Source organism: Micromys minutus, assembly GCF_963924665.1.
Source record: "Micromys minutus genome assembly, chromosome: 3".
In the NCBI taxonomy this organism is placed as follows: Eukaryota; Metazoa; Chordata; class Mammalia; order Rodentia; family Muridae; genus Micromys; species Micromys minutus.
In genome coordinates this window covers 13,678,040-13,700,953 of record NC_137972.1, presented here as the reverse complement: position 1 = coordinate 13,700,953, position 22,914 = coordinate 13,678,040, and the positions used below count along the sequence as shown (strand labels likewise).

The following is a 22,914-nucleotide window of genomic DNA, read 5'->3' as shown; positions in this document are numbered from 1 at the left end:
GGTCTTTCTGTGTAGACCTGGCTGCCCTGGAACTCACTCTGTAGACAAGGCTGGCCTAAAACTCAGAGATCTGCCTGCCTCTGGCTCCTGAGTGCTGGTATTAAAAGAAAGATATAGATTATTAATTTTCACTTTCTAATAAAGCTGGCCATAAATAATGAAGACTCTAACTCTAATAATCTACACAGTGTGACTTAGGTCTCACAGTGATAAAAGTAAGTGAGGCCAACACAGAAAATACTTCCTAGTCAAACATTTGTTATGACAGAACTTTTTATTATTTGAATGACTGTCATGGGGGGTGGCAATTGCTAACCGTGGCCACCTTTGCATCTTTGTTCCACACTGAGAGTCTGATCAGTAACAATATGCTTGGCAGCAGTCACTTACTTACTTCAAAGTCATCCTGCATCTCCAATCTCCTAAAATTACTTCCAAATGGTCAAGGCGCTTACATACAGCCCTGCTTAGGAAGCTATCTAACTGAGACTAGCCCCACAGCATCTAAGTGCCGATCACTCAACAAGGAGAACCCAAGCTCCTCCCCTGTTCTCAAACCTCACATCTGAACAGCCTGAACCTTTCTGAGTAGTTAGTGCCACAAACAGCAGTGTAACCTGGAACAGCACTGTTTCTCTGAACTTGGTTCCTCTGGAGCCAGGGTCTCAGGCTGGCCTCCAAGCTGCACTGCTCTACCCAGCAAAACGAGTCACTTCAAGGGCAAATTGTTGCTTCATATATTCATGACATTTCAAAGTTATTCCTACTAAATAGTGCTCTAGTCATCAAAACAAAACATCGTTTACAGAAGGCACAGGAACACTTATGTTAAGGTTAAAAACACTAAAGAACTTACAATAAATCACATCTACTCAGTCTTCAGAAAGAAATCTATCAACTGGATACTTTTCATTATTCTGATAAAACTGTATTTCCTGTGCTTAACTATTTTAATAAGGGGAAAGTATCACAATCAGTTGGGGGCTAAGGGAATGAACCAGTCCATAAAGCATTATTTTTAAAATGCTTTCAAAGACCTGAGTTTAATCTCTAGAACCCATATTTAAAGTGGGGGGGTAGCTAGAGAGATGGCTCAGCAGAGATGGCTCAGCAGTTACGAGCACTGCCTCAACTGTGGTCCAGAGGCCCTGAGTTCAATTTCCAACACCCACAGGATGGCTCACAACCATCTGTAATGGAATCCAATGCCCTCTTCTGGTGTGTCTGAAGATAGCTATAGTGTACTCATATACATAAAATAAATAAATCTTTTTTAAAAAAGCTAGAAGTAGTGTGACTGTAGTCCTAGAAACAGAGATAAGCAAATTCACTGGGACTCACCAACCCAATATAAAAACTCTACCTCAAAGTAAGGAAAATGCAAGTTTCTAAAGCACTGCATGCAAAGAGCACACACCTGCACATATGTGGCTCCACATACATACATATGCACACAAAAACAAAGGTAAAAGGAAAGGTACATGTGGAGGGAGTTTGAGGCAGGCCAAGTGCAGCAAGTTTAAAGTCAACCTAAGCTACAGTGAGACTGCGTCAAAAAAAAGTAAAATAAAAATTTCATAATGTAAAGTGGCCATTAGCCATCCTATTTCATATTAAGCAAAATACAAAACATCAGAAGTATAATATTTCAATAGTAAACTTAAAATTTTCAAAACATAGTCCTAAAATATCAACTGGTAAACAGTATCTAACAGCAAGAATTTAAATGTTTTACTAAACTTGGGTATTGGTTTTTCTGTCACTCTGAGACAGTATTTCATGCAGCCCAGCATGGCCTCGGGCTCTGTGTGACTGAGGCTCACCTTGAGCTCTTGCTCTCCTGCCTCTTCCTTGTAAATTATGGGTTACAGCCACCAAGCCTGACTTAGCGTGGCCACTTAGTCAGTGTCTCCTGCTGGCAGCACTCCTCCACAGACCTCCTCACCACGACTGTACAGAAAAGAAAGCAGGCTGCATAACTTACTTCTCATAAGACATAGAGCAAGAGAAAACGGGAGGATAAAACCTCACACCTTTCTAACACAGCAGTCCCTCTATAGTCATCTCAAACATACACTTGCACTAAAATTTCCACAGTGGAAACCAATTTCCCAAATAGTTAAACTATATTCTTGTTACTTATTTTTCTAATACATCTAAATTATTCAAATTTTGTTCTCACACAATAATTTCTACCAATGCATCTCTCTTTATAGAATCACCTTTAATAATGAAAAAGAGAAAAGTCCTTTTTGATGGTCAAAGTGTTGTTAAGGACACTGGTCAGTTTAACAAATGGGAACATCTCTATTTAAAGCTAAGGAAAAAATTCTCTAAAACAAACTGATCAATTGGTAAGCACTGTCAGCACTTCTGGTAACCATGATATGAAACTTTCAAGTTCCATAAACTATTTTCTAGCCAGGTGAGCAAATCTAGGACAAGTAAGCTGGGGTGAACTCTCCGAATAAAGAAAACCGAGTCCTCATCACCATTACCAATTCGCCCAAGTCAGCCTACAACTCAAAAGATCACCCAGAAGTTCCCTAAAATGTTAAAAGAAAAAAATCCATTGGCTTAATGGGTAAAGTGCTGCTAAGCAAACATGAGGATCTGAGTTCTATCTCCAGAGCCCATGTAAAAAGCCTCCAGAAACATCTATCATCTCAGGATTGAGAAGTAGAGACAGGGATCCAAGGTCAGCCAATCTAGCCAATCAGTGAGTCCCAGACCCAGTGTTCAAAACATACGGACGATGACTAATACCTACAAACATGGATGAATGTAGCAGACACAGGTGCACAAGCACGCAAGTATACACATAAGGTTGTTGGAGGGCCCGGCACGGTAGTACATGCCTGTAATTCCAGCACCCAGGAGGCAGAGGCAGGAAGAGCCTGACTCTATGAACAGACCTGTCTCAAAAAACAGAAAAACAACAACAAAAACTGTATCACTGTCAAGTTTGATGGCTACTGTACAAAGAAAGTTACAACTGACCCTTTCACCAAAGCCCATAAATAGGGCAGGAATCTCCAAAATTGATACAGTGACCAACCAAAGCACAGAACACCAAACTTAGAAAAATAAGCAATCCCAATTCCCACACCAAAACTCATCTGACTGCCTCAAAACTTTGTAATACCTGACTTAAAAGAAAATCCATTCTTATAGACTCACTTTTCTAGAATATAAGCTGTAAACATTTCAGTTTGATCTGATACCATACACATCTCTTAAAAAGGGGGGGGTGTGCTGGGGGTAGGACCTCGGGCAGCAGAGATCATCCTGTTAACAAGCCCGGCTACGAATGGAACATCTACATTATACTTCCTTCCCCACAAGGCTCAGGGACCATCTCAGAAAAGGGAATGAAAGATTTTAAGAGCCAAAGTCATGCAGGATCAGAACAAAACCATGTCTTCTGGACATGGAAGGAGCACTGCACACAAACTAACAACAGCTGTGGGTGGCTGCATAAAACCCACACCCTACACAAGACCATGGATGTCAGCATTCCAGCAGAGATGGGAGAGGCTCCTGACCCCCCACTACCACAGAAGAGCTATGGACAGATGATGGCTTCTGTGGGGAAAGTCAGGTTTCTCTAAGTGTGTGGCATCTGACAGGTTTACTACACTCCAGTAAATGGCTCCAAACCCATGAGTATATAGGCAGCACACACGAGACTTGGTGGGTTATTTTAAAGAGAAAAAAACTCAAAGTTCAGAGAGGGTGAAGGCAAATCTGGTCAGAATCAGGAGTAAGAGTTATATGTAGGGATAGGAGAATAAATATGACCAAAATATATTGTATGCTTGTATGAAATTCTCAAAAAATAAAGATACATTTTACAGGAAATACTAAGACTTTTAAGAAGTCTCCTCAAAGAAAACCAAGATACAGTACTTAACAAGCACCTATTTTGATGTCATTTGAAAACTTGTTTTCTGTTTTGGGGGTGATGGTTGTTGTATACTGGCCTCACACTTACTATGTTGTCTAGGCTAGCCTTGCATCCTGTCTCTACCTCCCAAGTGCTGACATTACAGGCATTTGCTTCCATGCTGCCTTCAAATATTGTAATTCATTCGGCTGGATTTAAGAGGACCTGAGGTCAATTCTCAGCATCTACATTAAGTGGCTCACTACCACCTGTAACCCCAACTCCAAAGAATCCATGCTTCTGCCTCTACATTCATTATATACAGACACACATCATTTTTAAAAATAAAGAGTTAATCTTTTATAAAACTGTGGTTCTTTCTAAAAATATTTCATCTAGAAAATCAGAGATAATTTAGTATTTTTTTCTATTGGCACCTACCTGGGTACACCTAACCTAAGCTGTGAGGTTGGAAAGAGCAAAGCCCTGTCTGCCTTACTCCAGCTGTCCTGAGGAACTGAGAGACATGGAGGAGCTGCCTGCCAAGGGAATGGGATAAATCCCTGCTCTACCATGAACTAGCTGACAGACAGTGCCCCAACTCCTTACAGTGACCACAATACCATCTACTTTAAGCACTCTTGAATCTTAAACAAATTAAACCTCTTATCACCAACAACAGAGGACACATCCATAAATAAAAATCTTCCACACACATTAAAAAAAACAATATTTACAGCCATATGTGATGAGGCATGCCTATAACCCCAGCCCTTGGGAGGCTGGGAAAAGAGAATAGTTGAGTTGCATTTGGAGGTCAGCCTGGGCAGCATAGAAAGATCCTGTCTTTAAAACATTTTTTAATTAATATTTGGAAAGCACTTTATACGTTACTTCATTAACACACCTAATAACCCTGCAAATCAGTCGGACAGGTATCATTACCCATGTTTTATAGATAAGCTGAGACAGAGAGAAGCAGGAATGATGAAAATCTAGCTTTAAACTCAAGACTGCAATGTTTAAATCTTCAAATTTCAGTTTCTTTCCAATATACCTTCTCACTTGATAACATGGACAGGGATGCAGCCTGAAGATGGCCGTATCAAATGATCTTCAACTGCTGGTAAGTAAACAAGACTGCAAGAGACCAAGTCCCAGAGTCACACATCATCACAAACCCAAGGTGAAAAAGTCCCACCTCTTCTGGGAACTACAAGGAATTAAATCACACTTTGCTCCTGAGAAACCAAGGGTAACTGTCACTTATAACAGAGGCTAACATTATCAAGAAGTGAAGAGACTTTAAATTAGGAATCTTTTACACCAAAGGACAGTTTCAGTTGAAATGATATATGCTCACAAATAATGCTAAACAGGAAAGAAAGAAAGAAAGAAAGAAAGAAAGAAAGAAAGAAAGAAAGAAAGAAAGAAAGAAAGAAAGAAAGAAAGAGAAGGAAGAAAGAAAGAAAAGGAAGAAAGAAAGACAGACAGACCACCTCACCATTATTATGTTACACTTAAAGTAAACTCCACTTTGGACAGTTACCTCCTCGTCTTGATCTTGTTACACAATATCATGCTTCACCCAAGTCTCTAAACCCAAGTCAGAATCTACTCAACTCTAGGCTCAAACCTGTTCTCAAAACAAACAGCCCTAAGCCCCCTCTAAGAACTGTAGCTAGATGTTCAGACTCTAAAGTCATCCGAAGTTACGGATTTAGATTTTCCCAACTCTCAATCAACCCACTGGTCCCACATTCTAACTCTTAGGAAACTCACAATCATATTCACATGCTGTTTATAGCTTTCTCACAGCTACAGCAAAATCTCCTGAGAGTTTACTGTAACAAAATACACAGACTTACTAAATCTCTTGAGTTATCTAGTAATCTTGAGTTCTCTGCCATGGAAATTAAACAGCAATTATCTTTCTGGTGTTGACAAGTAGGACTAGACAATCCGGGATATGCTTATTTTTAGAAAACGGGTTTTTTAAAAACAACTACTCTTTTTCAAATACACACATACCTAGATGTCACGGCTGTCCCATTTACATCATAAGATTGTTAATATCGTACTTTGCAAACTTCCATACTTCTGAAGGACTTAGACGTTTGGCTTGTTAAATTAATAACTAAGAATCCCATAGAGGTCACATTAACTGGCACAAGTGAAGTTAAATAAAGCGAACTACAAGGTACAACGTCAATTCTTGCACAGGTAACACACTCAACAGCCCCCAACTCTCATCAACTGGAGAAAACCGGTCGACAAGGTTTCCTTTGCAAACTGTCACACAACAAAAAGTTGTATGTCTCAGCTTCGCCCGTCCAATTCCAACACCACAGAGCCACTACATTTAAGCGATTCCCATAGCAAATTACCCAGGGCATTCTCTGTTATTTACTAAAGTGCCAAGCAGTTCCCAGGGGTGCCCAGCAAATGATAATTTAGTTCCCAGGATAGGCTCCTCGCCACACAAGGATGACTGCCCTACTTAGTGCCAACTGTACACTTGCACACTCCGAAAACCCGGGGCGAGTCCTGAATACAGGGGTTACGAGGGCAACGTTTGTGTTTTTATCATGGGCTCAGAGGATCCCCAATGCTGAAAAGCGCGACCTCTAACCCTGGAGTCAGCTTCCAACTGTGCTCTCACCCAGGACCACTCTACCCCAAACAGAAGCCAATTATTCCTTATAACAAGGCCTAGAGAGGGGAGGGGGGAAATAGTGGGGTTTAAAGAAAAAGTTCACCTAAGAGACACGAGAAAGGTGTCCCTTCGAGGGAGAGGGAGGTCAACCCCAAAGGTGCTGAAAGCCGAACTACAAAAGACCCTTTCTGCCCTGCAGTGCAGGGGAGCGGGGCACAGTCAGTCATTCCGATGAAGTGCGGGGTGCCAGGGGTTCCCCCCAAGGCCCGCAGCTTTGTCCCGGCGCGCCGCGGGGCCGGCCAGGGGTGTGCGCAGCGGCCGGGCGCGGCCCCCGACCGCGGGCCCCTTCCTCGCGCGGCTCCCCAGCGCCAGGCCTCTCCCCGCCGCTGTCCCCGCCGCCTCCCCTCCCCCCTTCCCGGACCCCGACAACTTTCCCCGGCCTCGCCTCACCTCTCAGCAGCACGCAGAAGCTGCAGGCCAGGAGGCTCCTCAGCACGGCCCCCATCTTCCCCCCCGCACCGCGCGCGCTCGCGGCCCTCACCGGCGACCGGCGGCCAGGGGACGCGCGGGCGAGGAGCCGGGGCGGCCGCCGCAGCGGCGGGTCTGCACGCTCATGCTTTCCGCGGCCGGGAGAAGAAAGAAAAGGGCGCACGTCAGGGCTCTAGCGCGCCGCTCCGGCCCGGGCTCGCGCGACGCCAGCGCCTTCCCCCATGCCGCCGCCTCCTCCCGCGGCGCCCCACGTCCCCCGCGCGGCGCCTCATTCAGCCTCTTCCTCTCGCAGCGGCGCAGGGATGCGGCGCAGGGATGCGGCGCAGGGATCCGCCGCGGGGCCGCCGCCGTCTCCCTGCGCGCCCGACACCCCCACCACCGCCCCCCTCCTCGGCGCGCCGCGGCCGGACCCCCGGGAGCTGCGACCGCCGCTCGCGCGGACTCCCCGCAGAGCCCCCGCGAGATGAGCCCCGCGAGCCCCGGCAGGCTGATGGGGAAAGGTCTTCCCGAGGCGCATTCCAATGGGATTCTTTCCCCGGGCGGCGGAGGGCGTGAGGCGACGTCGGCCGACACTGGAGCCGGCGTGGTCGGGACTACTTTCTGCGTCCCGGCCCGTCGCCGCCCGCGCCGCTCTTTGTGCGCCGGGCCGCGGAGCCAGGTGGAGCTGCGGACCCCGGGCTGCCCGGGACGCAGGAGAAGGAAAGTGCGAGCGCGCCTTCCACCCGCTCGGAGCGGCGGACCAGGGGAAGGGGCTGCCGAAGCCAACGCCGAGCAGGTCTCCAGTGGATTGAATTGAGAATCGTCCCGGGGAGTAAAATAAACCAGACTCAGACTTTAAAAAAAAAAAAAAGTATGTTGTCTCCCGGTGCGGAGCCTGCTTTGCTTGTACACACCTGGGGAAAAGACCAGACTTGAAAAGTCAAAGATGGTAGGATTTTATACACATAAATAAGCCTTACACAGACAAGGATCCCTCATATGTGGATCTAGGAGTGTGTGTGTAGTTATGCCTTTATGTATGAGTTAACACATAAATAAGAAAAGTGTGACTATCCGTAGAAAAGAGTGAAGCTAATGGTGGGGGAAGAGGCACATTGGGGTTAATACGTTAAAAGAAAATCACATGCTTGAATCGTATCCATCATTACATACAATGAATATATACCAAAAAAAAAAAAAAAAAAAAATTAAAGGAGAAAAAACATTATTTTAAATTTGTCTTCCGAGAAATACAGACTTGTGTGTGTGTGTGTGTGTGTGTGTGATGTGTGAACTAAGCTGAGAAAAGGACTAAAGCTTTCTAAACTGAGAGAGAAAAATCCTTAGCTAAAAGCATCAGAACCTAACAGCAAAGAGAAAAAAAAAACATAGCTGTTCAGGGGTATTACACGTTTGAGGGGGAAAAAAAAAAAAAGAGTCCCAGAACAATCACTACCACTGTGTGTGCAGTGGACATTCCCAAGTAATGGCCCAGATGTCCTCTGCAGTCACCTGGCCAGCTTCAGCCTAGGCTGGTCAGCTCCAGGGTTAACCATAAAAGAACCATCCAGCGTTCTGTCCAGCCGTCTCACACCCTTTCTGCAGGCAAATGGGCCAGGGGCTCACCTAGGGCTTGCAAGCATGTGATCAGCTGGGCCGCTCAACTAACCTGAGGTAAGGCTGGCTGTGCTGTGATTCCCTTGGAATCACAGGAGGAAGAAATTCGAGAGACTGGGTGACTTATCCAAGGCCGCTCAAGTCCCGAGCAACTTGGAGGCTTGTACAAGAGTGTTGGGAGATGTTTGCAGGTAGGCTGGTGAGGTGGCTCAGTGGGTAAAGGCACTTGCCACCAAGCCTGACAGCCTGAGTTCAATCCCTAGGGCCTGCCTTGTGGAAGGAGAGATCTCCCTCCTAATGTCCTCTGACCTCCACTTATATGATATATGCAAGGCAGGCCCCAGACTGGCTCCTGTACTGAGGGGAGAAACTGAAAACCTCAATTACGCTGATATAACATGTGTGCATATGTGTGCACAGACCTATCCCATCCTTGAGAAAAGACCAGAAATGAAAACGCAAAAGTAGATGTTGGGACAGAGGTGCACTTTTCTTCCCTGTTCTTTAGTAGACTGTGTTTTTATTTTCTAAAGACACTGGAGTGAACCTCTGTAATATAAGCCTACAAAGGATGCAATTCTTACTGCAGAGCTGATTTGTCACTCAGCCATTTAATTGCACATTAGACACGGTCCCTGGGCTAAGTGTTGGTGATTTAACAATGAGAGTAGCCATAGTCCTCACATTCAGGCTAACAACCTGAGTTGGAAACACACATGAGTTAAAATGTTATACTTGCTAGATGTAGGCACTCTTGAGTTTGCCTGGATAGTTCAAAGACTGGGAAAATACCTGGAGAACCCAGGCTTGAAATGTCCCTCAAGGGTCTGCTCAGCTGACCAGGCCAATGAAGCGTCCCAAGCAAAAGCAGGGCAGGTGTGAAGCCATGGGACTTAACTAGAGCGATTAGCATGCTGGGATTTGAAAGTAGCTCCATCTCGCTAAACTATGGGGCCTTTTAGAAAAATGTCAAGAAACAAGGGTGGACCGTTAGATAGGAATTGTGTTTCTCACTAGAGAATGTTGTCTATTTGTTTGTTTGTTTGTTTATTCATTTGTTCATTTATTTGGGGGTTTTGGGGCCAACTTTCATGTAACCCAGGATGACGTTCAGTTCTCTGTATAGCCAAGGATGACCTTGAATTCCTGATCCTCCTGCCCCCATCTTCCAAATGTTTGGATGGCAAGATAGTGTCACTTCACCTGGCTTAATGAAAAACTTTGTAAGCCAAGCTAAGTTTGGGGATGTTGAAGAATTTTTGCATATGGCAACAAATTCTATGAAAGGATCAGTCAACAAACAACAGGCCTAGGGAATGAGGAGGTAGTGATTTAGGGAAATACAACCTCAAAAAAGAGTAGGGCTTTTGGAGAGGTGCTGAGGTGAACTTCAGGTGTCTAAGTAAAACAGGGGTCTTTTACACTAAGATAAGACCAGAAAACCATTTCCAGTGTGTGTGTAACATAGGCTGGTAGTGTTAGCATTTAGAAGGTAAAGGCAGGAAGCTCAGGAGCTAAAGGCCAGCCTCACATACAATGAACAAAGGAAAAGCCTTTCAACAGCCAAGCTTAGTGAGCTGCCTGTCATCTCAACACTTGTGGGAGAGGCTGAGGTGGGAATACCATGAGTTCTGTTCAGTTTGGGCTGCATAATAAAGACTTATGTCCTGGCCAACAAAAAGCCATTTGAGAAGGAGAACAGAGATAAGTTACACCATACTATAGGTCTTTGGGGATTTTTTTTAAGATTTATTTATTTACCATATATAAGTACACTGTAGCTGTCTTCAGACCCACCAGAAAAGGGCATTAGATCCCATTACAGATGGTTGTGAGCCACCATGTGGTTTCTGGGATTTGAACTCAGGACCTCTGGAAGAGCTGTTAATGTTCCCAACCACTGAGCCATCTCTCCAGTCCCTTTTGGATTTTTTTTAAGATTTGTTATTTTTCTGTCTGTGTCTGTGCACGTGTGTGCAGGTGCCTGAAGAAGCCCAGAGACAATGTCAGATCTCCTAGAGCTTAGAGGTTCAGGTGGCTGTGAACTATTCAAGGTGAGTTCTGAGAACTAAGTTCTTAACTGAGGAACCAGGCCTTTCATATTTGAAGTGCTTATAAAATATCCGATTGGAAATATATACTGGATAAATTCCATATAGATTTTAGGCCTCGGGGAAGAATGGGAAAACCACCAGGAGTAATGTGGAACTAATTTATTACGCCACACACCCCAGGGCATGGCTTACAGAATACTGAATGCCATAACCTTCTTGATAGTGACAGAAAGATGTCTTAAAATAAAATCTCCTGAGCTACCTGAGGACTTACAGAAGACCGAAACTTGAGATTCTTGTTACAGAGAGTGAAGGATTTATCTCAGTGGTAGAGCCTTTGCCCAGCATGTAAAACATGACTCTACGTCCTATCCTTAGGACCACAGAAAGGAAGGAAAGAAGGAAGGAAGGAAGGAAGGAAGGAAGGAAAGAAGGAAAGAAGGAAGGAAAAGAAAGGGGGAGAAAGGAAGGAAGGGAAAGGAAGGAAGGAACAAAGAAAGAAAGAAATCTGGAACCATGAAAGAAGAAGAAGGAGAAGGGGAAGGGGAAGAAGAAGAAGAAGAAGAAGAAGAAGAAGAAGAAGAAGAAGAAGAAGAAGAAGAAGAAGAAGAAGAAGAAGAAGAAGAAGAAGAAGAAGAAGAAAAGAAAAAAGAACAATGGTTGGATAGTGTGGTATAGAAGAGAAGCTAGGAAAGGAGATCAAAAGGCATTGGATGGAAGACTGGCTGAAGGTAATACCATGAGATACATACAGTATGGTCAGGAATGGCAGGCATAGTGTTCTTGCAGAACATCTGATCACACTGTGAACCCCTAGATTGTGTTATTTACTGAAAAAATTAAAAATCCTGTTTCTAGTTGTGGTGTGGCTCAGCCTTAGCACGTACCTTTAATCCCTCTGGCTGGAATATGCACATGCCTTTAGCCCACACCTTTAATCCCAAATAAATGAAGATAAAGTTAGTTTGTAGAAGAAAGCACTGATGTTTGAAAGTGATGTCTAATTGAGTGGCAGACAGAGTGACGCATCAGAGAAAGAGTTGACAGAATAGGGTATGGCCAACTCTCACCAGAAGAAAGAGGAAGGGGAAGGTACTTGGGGGCTAGACACAGGTAAAGACACAACAAGCTAGAAAATGGGAGAGAGACAGAAGATTAGAACTGACTGCCAGAGTTGGTTTGAGGCTAAATGGAGCAGGAAAAGCTGAGAGAGAGAAGCCAGACTGAATCAGTCACCATGGAGAGGAGTTTGAGCCAAAACAGCCGAGTTGAACCAGCCACGTAGATAAAGTTCAGAAAGAACAAGAAAGGGTGAGCTTATTCAGAAGTAAGTTGCAGAGACTGAAAACATTCTATGCCTAGATTAGACTAGGGGCTAGAATCTTCCAGGACTAAGCCTAGGTTAACAGACGAAGGCACTAAGCATCAGAGAAAACAACTAAACTAGGCGAATTAAAGGCACTTCAATACTGTAGTAAGGAGAGAAGTATTGGTAAGGGATGTGGGGCTTATAACTACCAAAAGGGTCACTAACAGGACTAGCCACTATGTATTCTGAATGGATACAGTGTTAAAACTACTCCTAAGGGTTTACTGCTATACCCATTGACTGGAGTCTCTCTTGACCCTCTTCAGAGAAGCTTCTCCTTGCAGTAGATTTCAATCCACAGACCCACATCCTCTCAGTGAGCAGAAAAAGAGATGGTAGAATCTTCAGACCTGGATGGGACAGAGGTATCCAGCCCCACCCACCAGACTCAGGGATCCTCAAAGAAAAGAAGGTAGCGAGACTGTAAGAGCCAGAGGTGGAAGGCAACATCAAGGAAACGTTTCCAGCCAAAACAGGGCAGCTGCACGTGTCGACTCGGCAGTTGTGAGAGCAGGTGCAAGACCTGCGCAGGTACCAGCCAGACAACTCCCACCCCAATAAAGGTGAGGAAGGTAGGCATGAAAGCCCACGCTAGCCAAGGAGCTATTGTCATTTGATAAATGATGGGAGAACGAGAGTCCATTTTCTTTAATGTGACATCTGATATGCCAACAACGAACCATAGTCCCAAGATTAACCGGTCAACACACCCTGAGTTTGATGGGGAAAAGAAAAAAAAAAAAAAGGAATCTCAAAGTTGAGTGGGAAGGGATGGGGGAGTGGAGAGAGCAGTTATGGGCAGAGTTGAGGGAAAAGCTGAATATGGCCAGAACACATTGATTGTATAAAATTATTGAAGAATGAATTCAAAATATGGCTAATTTATTTACCTATGTATTTATTTAGACAAGGGAGCCCTTGAACCTTTGTAGCCAAGACTGCCTTTCAACTACCTCCTGTTTCTACCTCCCAAGTGCTGGCTTCACTGGGGTACAGCATCATTCTTGACATGGGTCTTTCTACAATGCCAACCATTTAGGAAAGCAACCCGGGAGTCACATGCACACCTTTCAAACTGCAGCTCTTGGAATTTATCCACAGAAATAAAAAACTATCGAGATATCCATACAGAAATAAAATCTTATAAAATAAAAATAATGTCTGGGTTCCGCAGGTGTCTTCGTTAGGGTTTCTATTGATGTATTGAAACACCGTGACCAATAACGCAAGTTGGGGAGGGGGAAAGTTGGTTGGGCTTAAGCATCCGTACTGTACTCCACTGAAGGAAGCTGGGACAGGAGCTCAGACAGGCACAAGTCTAAAGGCAGGAGCTGATGCAGAGGCCATGGAGGGGTGCTGCTGACTGGCTTGCTTTTTATTGCCCTTTAACAGTCTAAAATGATAGTTTTTAAATAGCTGATAAGTTTAAAGTGGAGGTGTTAGCAGAGGCAGTTTCAGAAGCTTCATTCCAAACCCTGGTAAGGAGGATGCACAGCTGACTGACTGCCTAGAAGGGAGTCTGGGGCTGAAGGGAGGGGCAGCTGACTTTATTTCCTAAGCTCAAGAGAAGATTGATCGTGTTTGTAACCTTCAAGTGAGAGAGCTAACAAAGGAGAGGAAAGAATCAGAGGTTCATAGATGATGAAGAGACAAGACAGACAGAGAGAGAGAGACAGATAAAGACAGAGAGAGGGAGAAAGGAGGGAGGGAGGGAAGGAGGAGAAGGAAAAGAGTAGACAGCCAAAGAGGAGGACAAAGAGACAGAAGAGCTTAGTGGTTAAGAGGTTTGTCCTGTTTACACAGATCACCTCCCACCCCAATCCTAGTAGAGAAGTGGTCCAGAAAATACAGCCCACTTTTACATTGTGGATTCCAGGTTTGTGGTTAGGAAGAAGCTCAGGGTCCCTCTTCCTGAGGAATTGCACTTGCATGCTTTGGTCTGTTTGGAGGCTCCCTAGAGGGCTAGCATGGAGGGCATATGCTTTTCTCTTCTATCTCAGAACACTCAAGAGAAAAAGTGGCCTCATCTCGGGGACTCCTTGAAAACATCTGAAGTCTCTGTTTTCTAGGGGAAGGGTAACGGTTGGTGCAAATAACAAATATGTGGGAAGTCTGAGAGGAAAGACTGTCGGTTGCCATGTCTGAAGAACAAGAGGTTTGAAGACTTGCACATAGAGAAAAATCATAGCAGCCATGGGTACAAAGCAACAAGATGGCACAGCTGGTGACGGTGCTTGTCACGTGGCTTAACAACAAAAGCCCAGCCCTTTGGGGACTCACATGGTAGAAGGAGTGTGCTCTCTGACCACCACACATAGGCCACACACATACACACACACACACACACACACACACATACACACACACACACACACACACACACACACACACACACACACACCACTATAATATAGGACAAAAGTTTTGTTTTCTTTTAGCAAGCTGTGTGCACATGTCCAGGGCAGGACATATCCTCAGATAAGCTCTGAAAAGAACTGAACTTTCACTTTTGGCTTATCTTTAGCCTTGTCCCAAGCAGGGTGTGAAAGCCAAGGCAAAGCTATAAATGGCCTTGGTGTTGGCTCAAATTCAAAGCTAATTTGCAAAGACCTAGAAGTGAGGGTTTCCTTTTTTTGTTTAAACTTAGAGGAAATTTCTGTTAAAACATTAGCTGACCACTAAAACAATAATCTCCAGAGACCACACAATAAAAGGAGACATCATTAGGAAAGCCATTTAGAAAAATTGCCACATCAACAACTACAAACCCCAGCAAACAAAATCAGAAAATCCTGAGGAAATAAGAATTTGAGTCTCAGTTATGTGATAGTGTTAAAATGTTCCACTTTCAGCACAGCATAAAAGTTAGGCACACAAGAGGCAGCGAAGCATTGTGTATTCCTAGAAGAGGGAGAAGAAGGTGGAGAAAGGAGGGAAGGAGGAGGAAGAAGAGGAGGAGAAGCATAGGAATGAGACCAACTCTAGCTAGTAAGATCGCTCAGTGCATGGAGAACTCGCCACCCAGACCCATCAACCTGACCTCAGTCTCTGGACTCCATGTAAGACAGAGAGAAACAAATGATTCTCAAAGATTCTTTGACCTCCATGAATATTTCTTTCTCTCTTTCTCTCTCCCTCTGTCTGTCTCTCTCTGCCTTTGTCTTGCTTGCTCACACACAAAATAATAAACAAAAAAGACATGCATGCATACATAGATACTAAAAAAGGAAATTTGATTGATTAGACAAGAACTTTGTCAACTATCTTAAGTACACTTTTTTTAAAGGAGCATGCTATTAATTCTAGCATTTGTGAGGTGGGGGTGAGAAGCAGAGCTACGTGAGATCTTGTCTCAAAAACAAGAGGGGAGAAAGAGAAAAAGGAAAGAATGCAGGAAAGGAGAGAGGGGAATGAAAGAAAGAAAAAGATGCATAAGTATAGATATATGCATATTCTATACCTACAGGCAGATGTGCATATTGAAAAGCAACCACCAAGGCAAGATTTGATGAACAAGAGCTTTATCAAAGTGCCAACTATCTCCCATGAGTGTGATCTCTTGGTAGTCACACCTCTGTGAACTCTGTCTTACACCCACTGGAGTAATGACAGAGGGTGACCTTAAGGCTAGACAATAAAAGGAACAGTAGTAGGTATAGAGAGCCACTGAGAAAGACAGCTGACATCAGCCACTGGCCTTCACATGTTCACACACAAGCACACACCCATATGAACATGTACTCACAGATACACCACACACAGACACACACACACAAAGAATGGTGGCTTCTGTCTTGCTCTTTTGGAATACACACCACTATATCATAATACAGTCATGAAGTCTAAGGCCAGTCAATTTTTAAAAAAGATTTATTTATTTTATGTATGTGAGTACACTGTCATGTCTTCAGACACACCAGAAAAGGGCATCAGATCCCATTACAGATGGTTGTGAGCCACCATGTGGTTGCTGGAAACTAAACTCTGGACCTCTGGAAGAGCAGTCAGTGCTCTTAACCACTGAGCCATCTCTTCAGCCCAAAGTGTATAGCCCAGGCTGGCCTCTAACTCATGATCCTCCTGCCTCTGCCTCCTTCAGCAAATCCTACATGCGTGCGCCACCACAACTGGCCAGTCAAATCTTAATATGCTGGGCCTCTGCTCATCTCTTTGTTGGAATGAGTGCAAGCTCCCCGCAGATAGGCGCTGTCCCACGTGAGTCATAGAAGGCAGCAGTTGCTGGACACAGCCCCTCCCAGTGGGTGGAGTAAACTGAGCATGCGCCTGTGTGCATCAGCCTTCTGATCCTTTCTCTCTCTTGGGGTGACTGGAAGTGACAGTACTTCCTGTTCAGCAAAAACAAGCAAACAAAAGAGAACTAAAACCCCCAAACACACACACACACACACAAAAAAAAAAAACAAACAGGCAAAAAAACCCAGCAAGGATCGGTGTGGCTACTTGGAGTTTTAGGAAGTTCACCATCTGATTTCTATTCTAGTTCCAACAGATGATAGGAGGAAACAGAGGGAAGAAGAGTGGGTGGAGGAGTACCTGACTGTAACCCACTGGAGTGTGCTCAGGAGGCAGAAGCAGGAGGGTCAGGATAAGGTTGATGGCAGGTTGACCTATAGAGAATCCCAAGCTAGGCTGGACCAAAATGAGACAGAGACAGAGGGGATAGAGACAGACAGAAGCCAGGAGCAATTCACAGTTTCTCTATAAGTGGATGCCATAAAACTTTCCATATGGATATTACGGGTGTGGTCAGACGTTTTATGACATTGACAGAGGCTTCGTTTTTTGGCTGGCGGTTTCAGCATCTGTGACGAGGCAGAGCATCATGGTGGAAGGATGAAGCCAAACAGATATGCTCATCTTGTGGTGGCCAGGCAGCAAAGAGACAGATACAAATCAAAGCCTTGCAGGCACCCCGGTGACCCACTCCTACGCCAGATCTTCTAATTCCAGCGGTCCTGGATAACACCATCAGACTGTGCGTCTACCCATTGCTAGCCCACTGACTAAGGCAGAGTCCTCAATATCAAATGAGCTCACAACTGGACCTACTAGGAGGAAATGAGCCCTTCATTACAAGAAAAGAAAAGGTTCTTTAGGAAATAATTTTTAAAAAGTTTTGGGGGTAATGAGAAATCTAGTTCTTAATCTCAAATAGCTGAAGACAAGAAAGTTACTCGTATAAAATGTATTAACAAAATCTTTCAGGATGTCTTGAGATAAAAGCAATTAAGCTATTTGAAAGATAAACATTCTGTAAGCATAAAGTTTTATTATTTAAATCCATGGGGGCTCTTTAACATTTTTATTTTCTTGAACTTGAGTAACTACCTTCTTTCTTTCCTCTCCATCCAAGAGAGCTGTAGTTCATTCACAAGACTGAGTGGAACCTGAATATTTAAGTGCCTAATCTTTTTCTTTCATCTTTGGCACCAATGGACTGGATTTTCCCCACATGAGTCATCTGATAACAAATTTCCCATCTCTTAGGTTTAAAGCTGCATTGTCAGGAAAGAAACAGGGGGAACTCAGCCTCGGGATTCAAGGTTCCATCGGTCATCAATGAGTTTTAGAAAGAGTGTCTGTCCTCAATTTGTGGGTTCGCCTTTTCTGAAAAGGTTTTGTGATGTTAGGGAGGTTTCCCGTCATTGTATATTTTTTCCCCTCTGCTGCTCACTAAAATCTCATCGATTAATATGCTTTTAGCTTGAGTCTGAACTGTGAAATGCTGGGTTCCCTCAATGGCCACACAAGATGAAAGAAAGAAGGCTATCACCGGTTTAAAAGCAAGTGTTAGATAAATAAAACACAGCCTTGTTCCCACTCCTAAACGGCCAACCTAGGAGCATCCCTGCCATTTCTGAGGCACTAGGACGAAGCAGAATACAATATCTGAAGAATATATGAATCTGGTTTTGCCTTCAAAATACAGAGGAAACAATTGATCTTATTACAGTTTACTTTGTGGGGAAACACTTCTGCAGGTCTCTAGGCAAGCTGGCTTTCGGTGGTCAGAGCTGGGTAGGGAAGGATGGATCAGAGATTCTCAGCCTGTAATTCCAGCCGGTAAGGGGAGCTGAGGAAGGAGTGCAAATTCGAGGCCAACCTGAGCAATTTGGCGAGAGTATCTTGAAATAAACATCAAATAAACATGGCTGGTCATAGGAAGCTTGTCTGACAAGACCTTAGGATCAATCCTTAGTCACATGAAAAGGGGGATGAGGAGGTTATTTGCACACAAATTAATATATACACATATATAAATGTATAAGAACACATGTATATATTTTAAAGTATTCTGTGAAGTATGCACTAATGCAAGGCTGTGGGGAACACTTATCCATGTTACATTTGTGGGCAGTGTAGGATCGAGGGCTTGGTAATTTCTCTAAGGTAATTTCTCTAGATCTCATCTGGCTCCAGAATACAGGCTCTTAGTAATCTGTGTTAACACTTCTCTCAAGCCTCATCCAAAGGAGAAAATGGCAGATTTGAGTTTAAAAGGAAGAATGTAACCTGAAACCCAATTCCATAATCGTTGTCATGTGCCACCCTCTAAACTTAGGAGCCATTGTCTTTACCAAAAGGACTGTGACCAGTCAAAAGAGATCCTCTGTATCAGACCTTTCGTCAGAGAAAGGGGGGACTGCAAAAGGTCTTTAGACTCTCTCATCTGAGATTCCAACCACTACCATCCTGTGTTCTGAGGAAGGGAGTTCTGGGGGGTCTCTGTCTCTCTGTGTCTCTGTTTCTCCCTCCCTCCCTCCCTCCCTTCCTCCCTACCTCTCTCTCTCTCTCTCTCTCTCTCTCTCTCTCTCTCTCTCTCTCTCTCTCTCTCTCTCTCTCTCCTTCTCTCTCTTTACTGATAGTTCTCCAAGCAGTTCTCGCTGTAGATCATAAGCCCAGTCTTTTTGTTTACATATCAATCCAGTCATTTACTCCAGGTTCCCTTTTGATTATCCCACGAATCAACATCTCACTACCCAGCCCCTAAATTCTTCCCAGACAAAAGTACACAAGCAAAAGAATTCAGAGACCCGCCTGCCTCTGCAAAGCTCTGACAAACTGGTTGGGTGGGACCCTGTCCTGAAATGACCATCTCTACCACACCTGGACCTAACCTTGCTCTGTCCCAGACCAACTCTGAACCCAGGAATCTAGCTGCCTTTGTAAGCATAAACAAAAAGAAGTTAGGTGCAATCACCATTCCCTAAATCTCTTTCTCTCCTTTCCTACCATCTTTCTGACAAGTTGGCTCACACCACAGCTGCTTTTGATCCTTTAGATTTCTGAAGCCTCTCTTATAGTTCATATTGCATCCTTATATTTTGAGAAATCATGATTTATGAGCCCATGTTTTTAGAGTTCTTTTTCCACAGCCTAACGGGCTGTCCTGAAGGTCCCAGCGTTTACCATTTTGCTGAGATATTAACCACCTCCAGCTATTGGCCACCCTCACTTCCAAGATTTGTGCTGTCTCTGATTATCATGGAGTCATTAGTGAGAACAGGAAGAACATTCCTTGAAGGAGGAATATGTACAAACAAGCCTTACACCCACAGCAGCCATTGACATTGGTGGAGGTCCAAGCCTGCTGGCCCTGTCCCAGAGGCCAGAACCATGTCATTCTGTCCCTACCAAGGCCATGCCAGACTCAGTACCACCACATTCTGTCCCTCCTAACCAACTGTGTTTCTGTCCTAATACCTATGGCTTCATGATCTCAGGAGGTGCTAGAGTTTATAGACAGTCAAAGGTTAACAGAATGGGGAACTTTATCTATAAAGCTACAAGGGAGGGTCCCCATTTATGCTGAGGTGGAACCTGACACAGGGTAGTTGTCTGGAGTCACCTACATTCCTATAAGGAACTTTACACCTGAGTTCTGTAAGTAATGCCAATAAATTTATTGATTCCCCAAGCTGGACTTTGGTGGAGTCAAATTCTGGTTTGTCACTGGTTCTACAGAGATGGGTAGTTACTTACACCTCTTCAGGTAAATCATTCTCATAACAGTAGTCTCATACATGACACAACACATTCTCTTTTATACTAGAAAGGTGCCCAAGATGCTCTTGGTTCACACACGTCTAGGCCTCCCTGAGGAAGCCAAAGTAGACTTCACACATTGGTGACAAATCTGAGATCATATTTGAAGGACCAGGGTATGTACACCAGGAAGAAACTCAGACAAGAGACAGAATGAACAAGAACTGGGAGAAGCCAGGTGTGGCGATGTGCCCCCAGAATCTCAGCACCAGGGTGGAGACACGAGGATCCAGAGTCAAAAGCCACCCTCAGCCGAATGGGCTGCCGGAGTCTCTGTCTCAGAAACACAGAACAAAAAGAAGAGGGCAAAGGAGGTGGCTCAGGGAGTCAAAGCACCTGTCAATCATGTCTGATGGCCTGAGTTAGGTCCCCAGAACACAGGGCAAAAGGATAGAACTAGAGAGAGAGAGAGAGAGAGAGAGAGAGAGAGAGAGAGAGAGAGAGAGAGAGAGAGAGAGAACACTAGAAGGACATCATTCACCATGATAAGCCATGTATTGGCCTGTAATCTAAGCTGTAAAGAGAGAAAGAACTAAACTCAAACAAAGTCCTGCTGAAGAAATGTGAGGTTTTTGATGTGTTGTCTTTGAGATGGATCTCGTTGCCCAGGCTGGGCTTGAACTTCACCTGGAGTGGAGGATGACACTGGATTTCTGGGCCTCCTGAGTTCTGAAATGGCAGGTCTGAGCTTATGTGGTGCTGGGAATCAAGTCCAGGGCTTCCTACATGCCAGATACCCTTCCAGCTGAACTCCATACAGCCTGAGCTTCGTCCTCTGCCAAAGGGGTTATGATCATATGAGCAGAATACTGCTTAAACTTACCCTTGCAAGCACACTTTGGAGTCTAGAACAAAAACCTCTTTCCTTCTCTAATGTCCTTCCGTCTCCTCTTTCTTTTTATTATTTGTTTCTTTGTTTATTATTTTATCTACCTATTTACTCTTTTCTTATAAGGGCATCTTGCTGTGTAACCCAGGCTAGACCCAAACTCTTGGGGTCAAGCACTTCTATTGCCTCAATATCTTAGTACTTGAGCTAGAGGCATTGTATCATAACACCTAGCTCTCTTGTTTTTTCAAATCCCACTTTATCTGCTTTATTTATTTGTGTGTGTATGTGTGTGTATGTGTGTGTGTGTGTGTGTGTCTGTGTGTGCATGGGTGGGGGGGGGAATACATGCATTTACATAAATGTCAGAGGCCAGAATTGGAAAGTAGTTCTCTTGTTCCACGCATGGGTGCTCAGGTAATTTAGCTTGCGTGGCTGAGCCTTTTTGCTGGCTCCTGCTTTCCCCAATTTAAATGTTTATAATACGTAGGATCGAAGAGAAGATTCTGGACTGTCTCTTCCCCAGGGCTTCTCCCCAGCAACTCAACCCCCTTCAAGCTAGCTCACACCCAGAGTTTATTGATGATGACATAATGCTACTGAAAAGCAGGAACTAACGAGACAACAATCAAATCCACCCTGTCCAGACTGATGTGGTTGAATGCGACAGAGGCAGGGCGTGACAGTGCTCCTATTAGTAACCTCATGGAGGGCTTTATAGTCTAACATACTACTTCACACACACTGGGCTGTTTGATCATCAAAACAAACCAGGGAGTTGGGTATTATCCCATTGCACAGGTATGGAAGACAAAGCTTATAGAGCCATGTGACTGGTTGCAAAGAATGCACGCTGGACTCCAGGCTCCTCCCTCCTAGCCCCCCTGTCTATGCCATTCTCCCCGTTAACACTGTCTGATCTTCATTTCTCCACATGTGTTGGCTGGCAGAAGCTTGGAGACTCGAGCCTGCCTTTCCTTGCAAAGCACGGATGTTGACCTCTTTGGCTCTGGTGGTTGGCAATGCAGCCATCTGCCATTCTTTTCTAGATACGCCCTGATCCCTTAGTGCTCCGTGGATCAAGTGTGCCTCTTTCCATGACGCACATGACCTTCCGCCTCACAGCTTCTCCCCTGGTGTGACCAACCATCCTAGTTTGTCCCAAACTGAAGGACTGAGGACTGTCACTTCCAGCCCAAGACAATTCTGGGCAAGGGAAGGTGCTTGGTTGTCTCCTAACTCCCTCTCTGGAGCCCACACAGCACCTCTGAGGCTCTGACATCTGAGCATCTCTGGATCACTGGATCTCTGTCTTGTTTTAGCCTCCCTGAATTGGCTGACAATTGTCGCTTCAGTTGGAAGTTGACACCTCTACCTTCTCAAAGCCACTTTCGACTTTTTCTCAAGACTCTGTTCTGAAGGGCAGATAGGAATCTCTCCAGCCCTTCATTGACTTAAAACCCCTCTCTTTTGAGTTTCAGTCTCACTGTATTTAGACCAGTTTCCTAACATTAAACTTTTATGCATTTTTTTTTCCATTTGAATGTGTTATAGGGCTAAATGTGCTCTCTGAAATTCCATAGGTTAACATAGCCGTAAGAATACTTTTTTTTTTTCCTATCCAAGATAGTTAGGTTTTCTCTATCAAAGCTAGGTACCTGATAAGGTCTCATATTTCCTGAACCTTGTCCTTTCCCTTCACATCTATAAGTCATTCACCATAGATTGTGAAGTGGGGTTCTCATCAATAGCATCAAAGTCACTGCCTGTGTCATGGATAAAAGGCAAAAGCCATCTTGACCAAGTGTGTTTGCTAGACTAGTTTGAGTCTTGGCAAATGATTTTTGCACAAAGAATTGCTTGGCCAAGTCGCCTTTGCTTCATTTGTGTGTTGATTTGTGGGTCACAGTCCTTGTAGGCTTATGTCATTGAATATGGACATTGTTTTAAAATACCAGGCAACAGCAA

General features: G+C 44.4%; 1 protein-coding gene across 1 annotated transcript in view; it reads right to left on the bottom strand.

Annotated features, from left to right (window-relative positions):
• Positions 1-7,320, bottom strand: part of LRP6 (LDL receptor related protein 6) — a 116,844-nt gene extending 109,524 nt beyond the window's left edge. Inside the window, exon 1 of the mRNA XM_080914775.1 lies at positions 6,993-7,320. Coding sequence (XP_080770901.1) covers positions 6,993-7,047 — 55 coding nt within the window. The 5' untranslated portion in view covers positions 7,048-7,320. The remainder of the gene's footprint in view (positions 1-6,992) is intronic.
• Between the last annotated feature and the right edge of the window lie 15,594 nt (positions 7,321-22,914).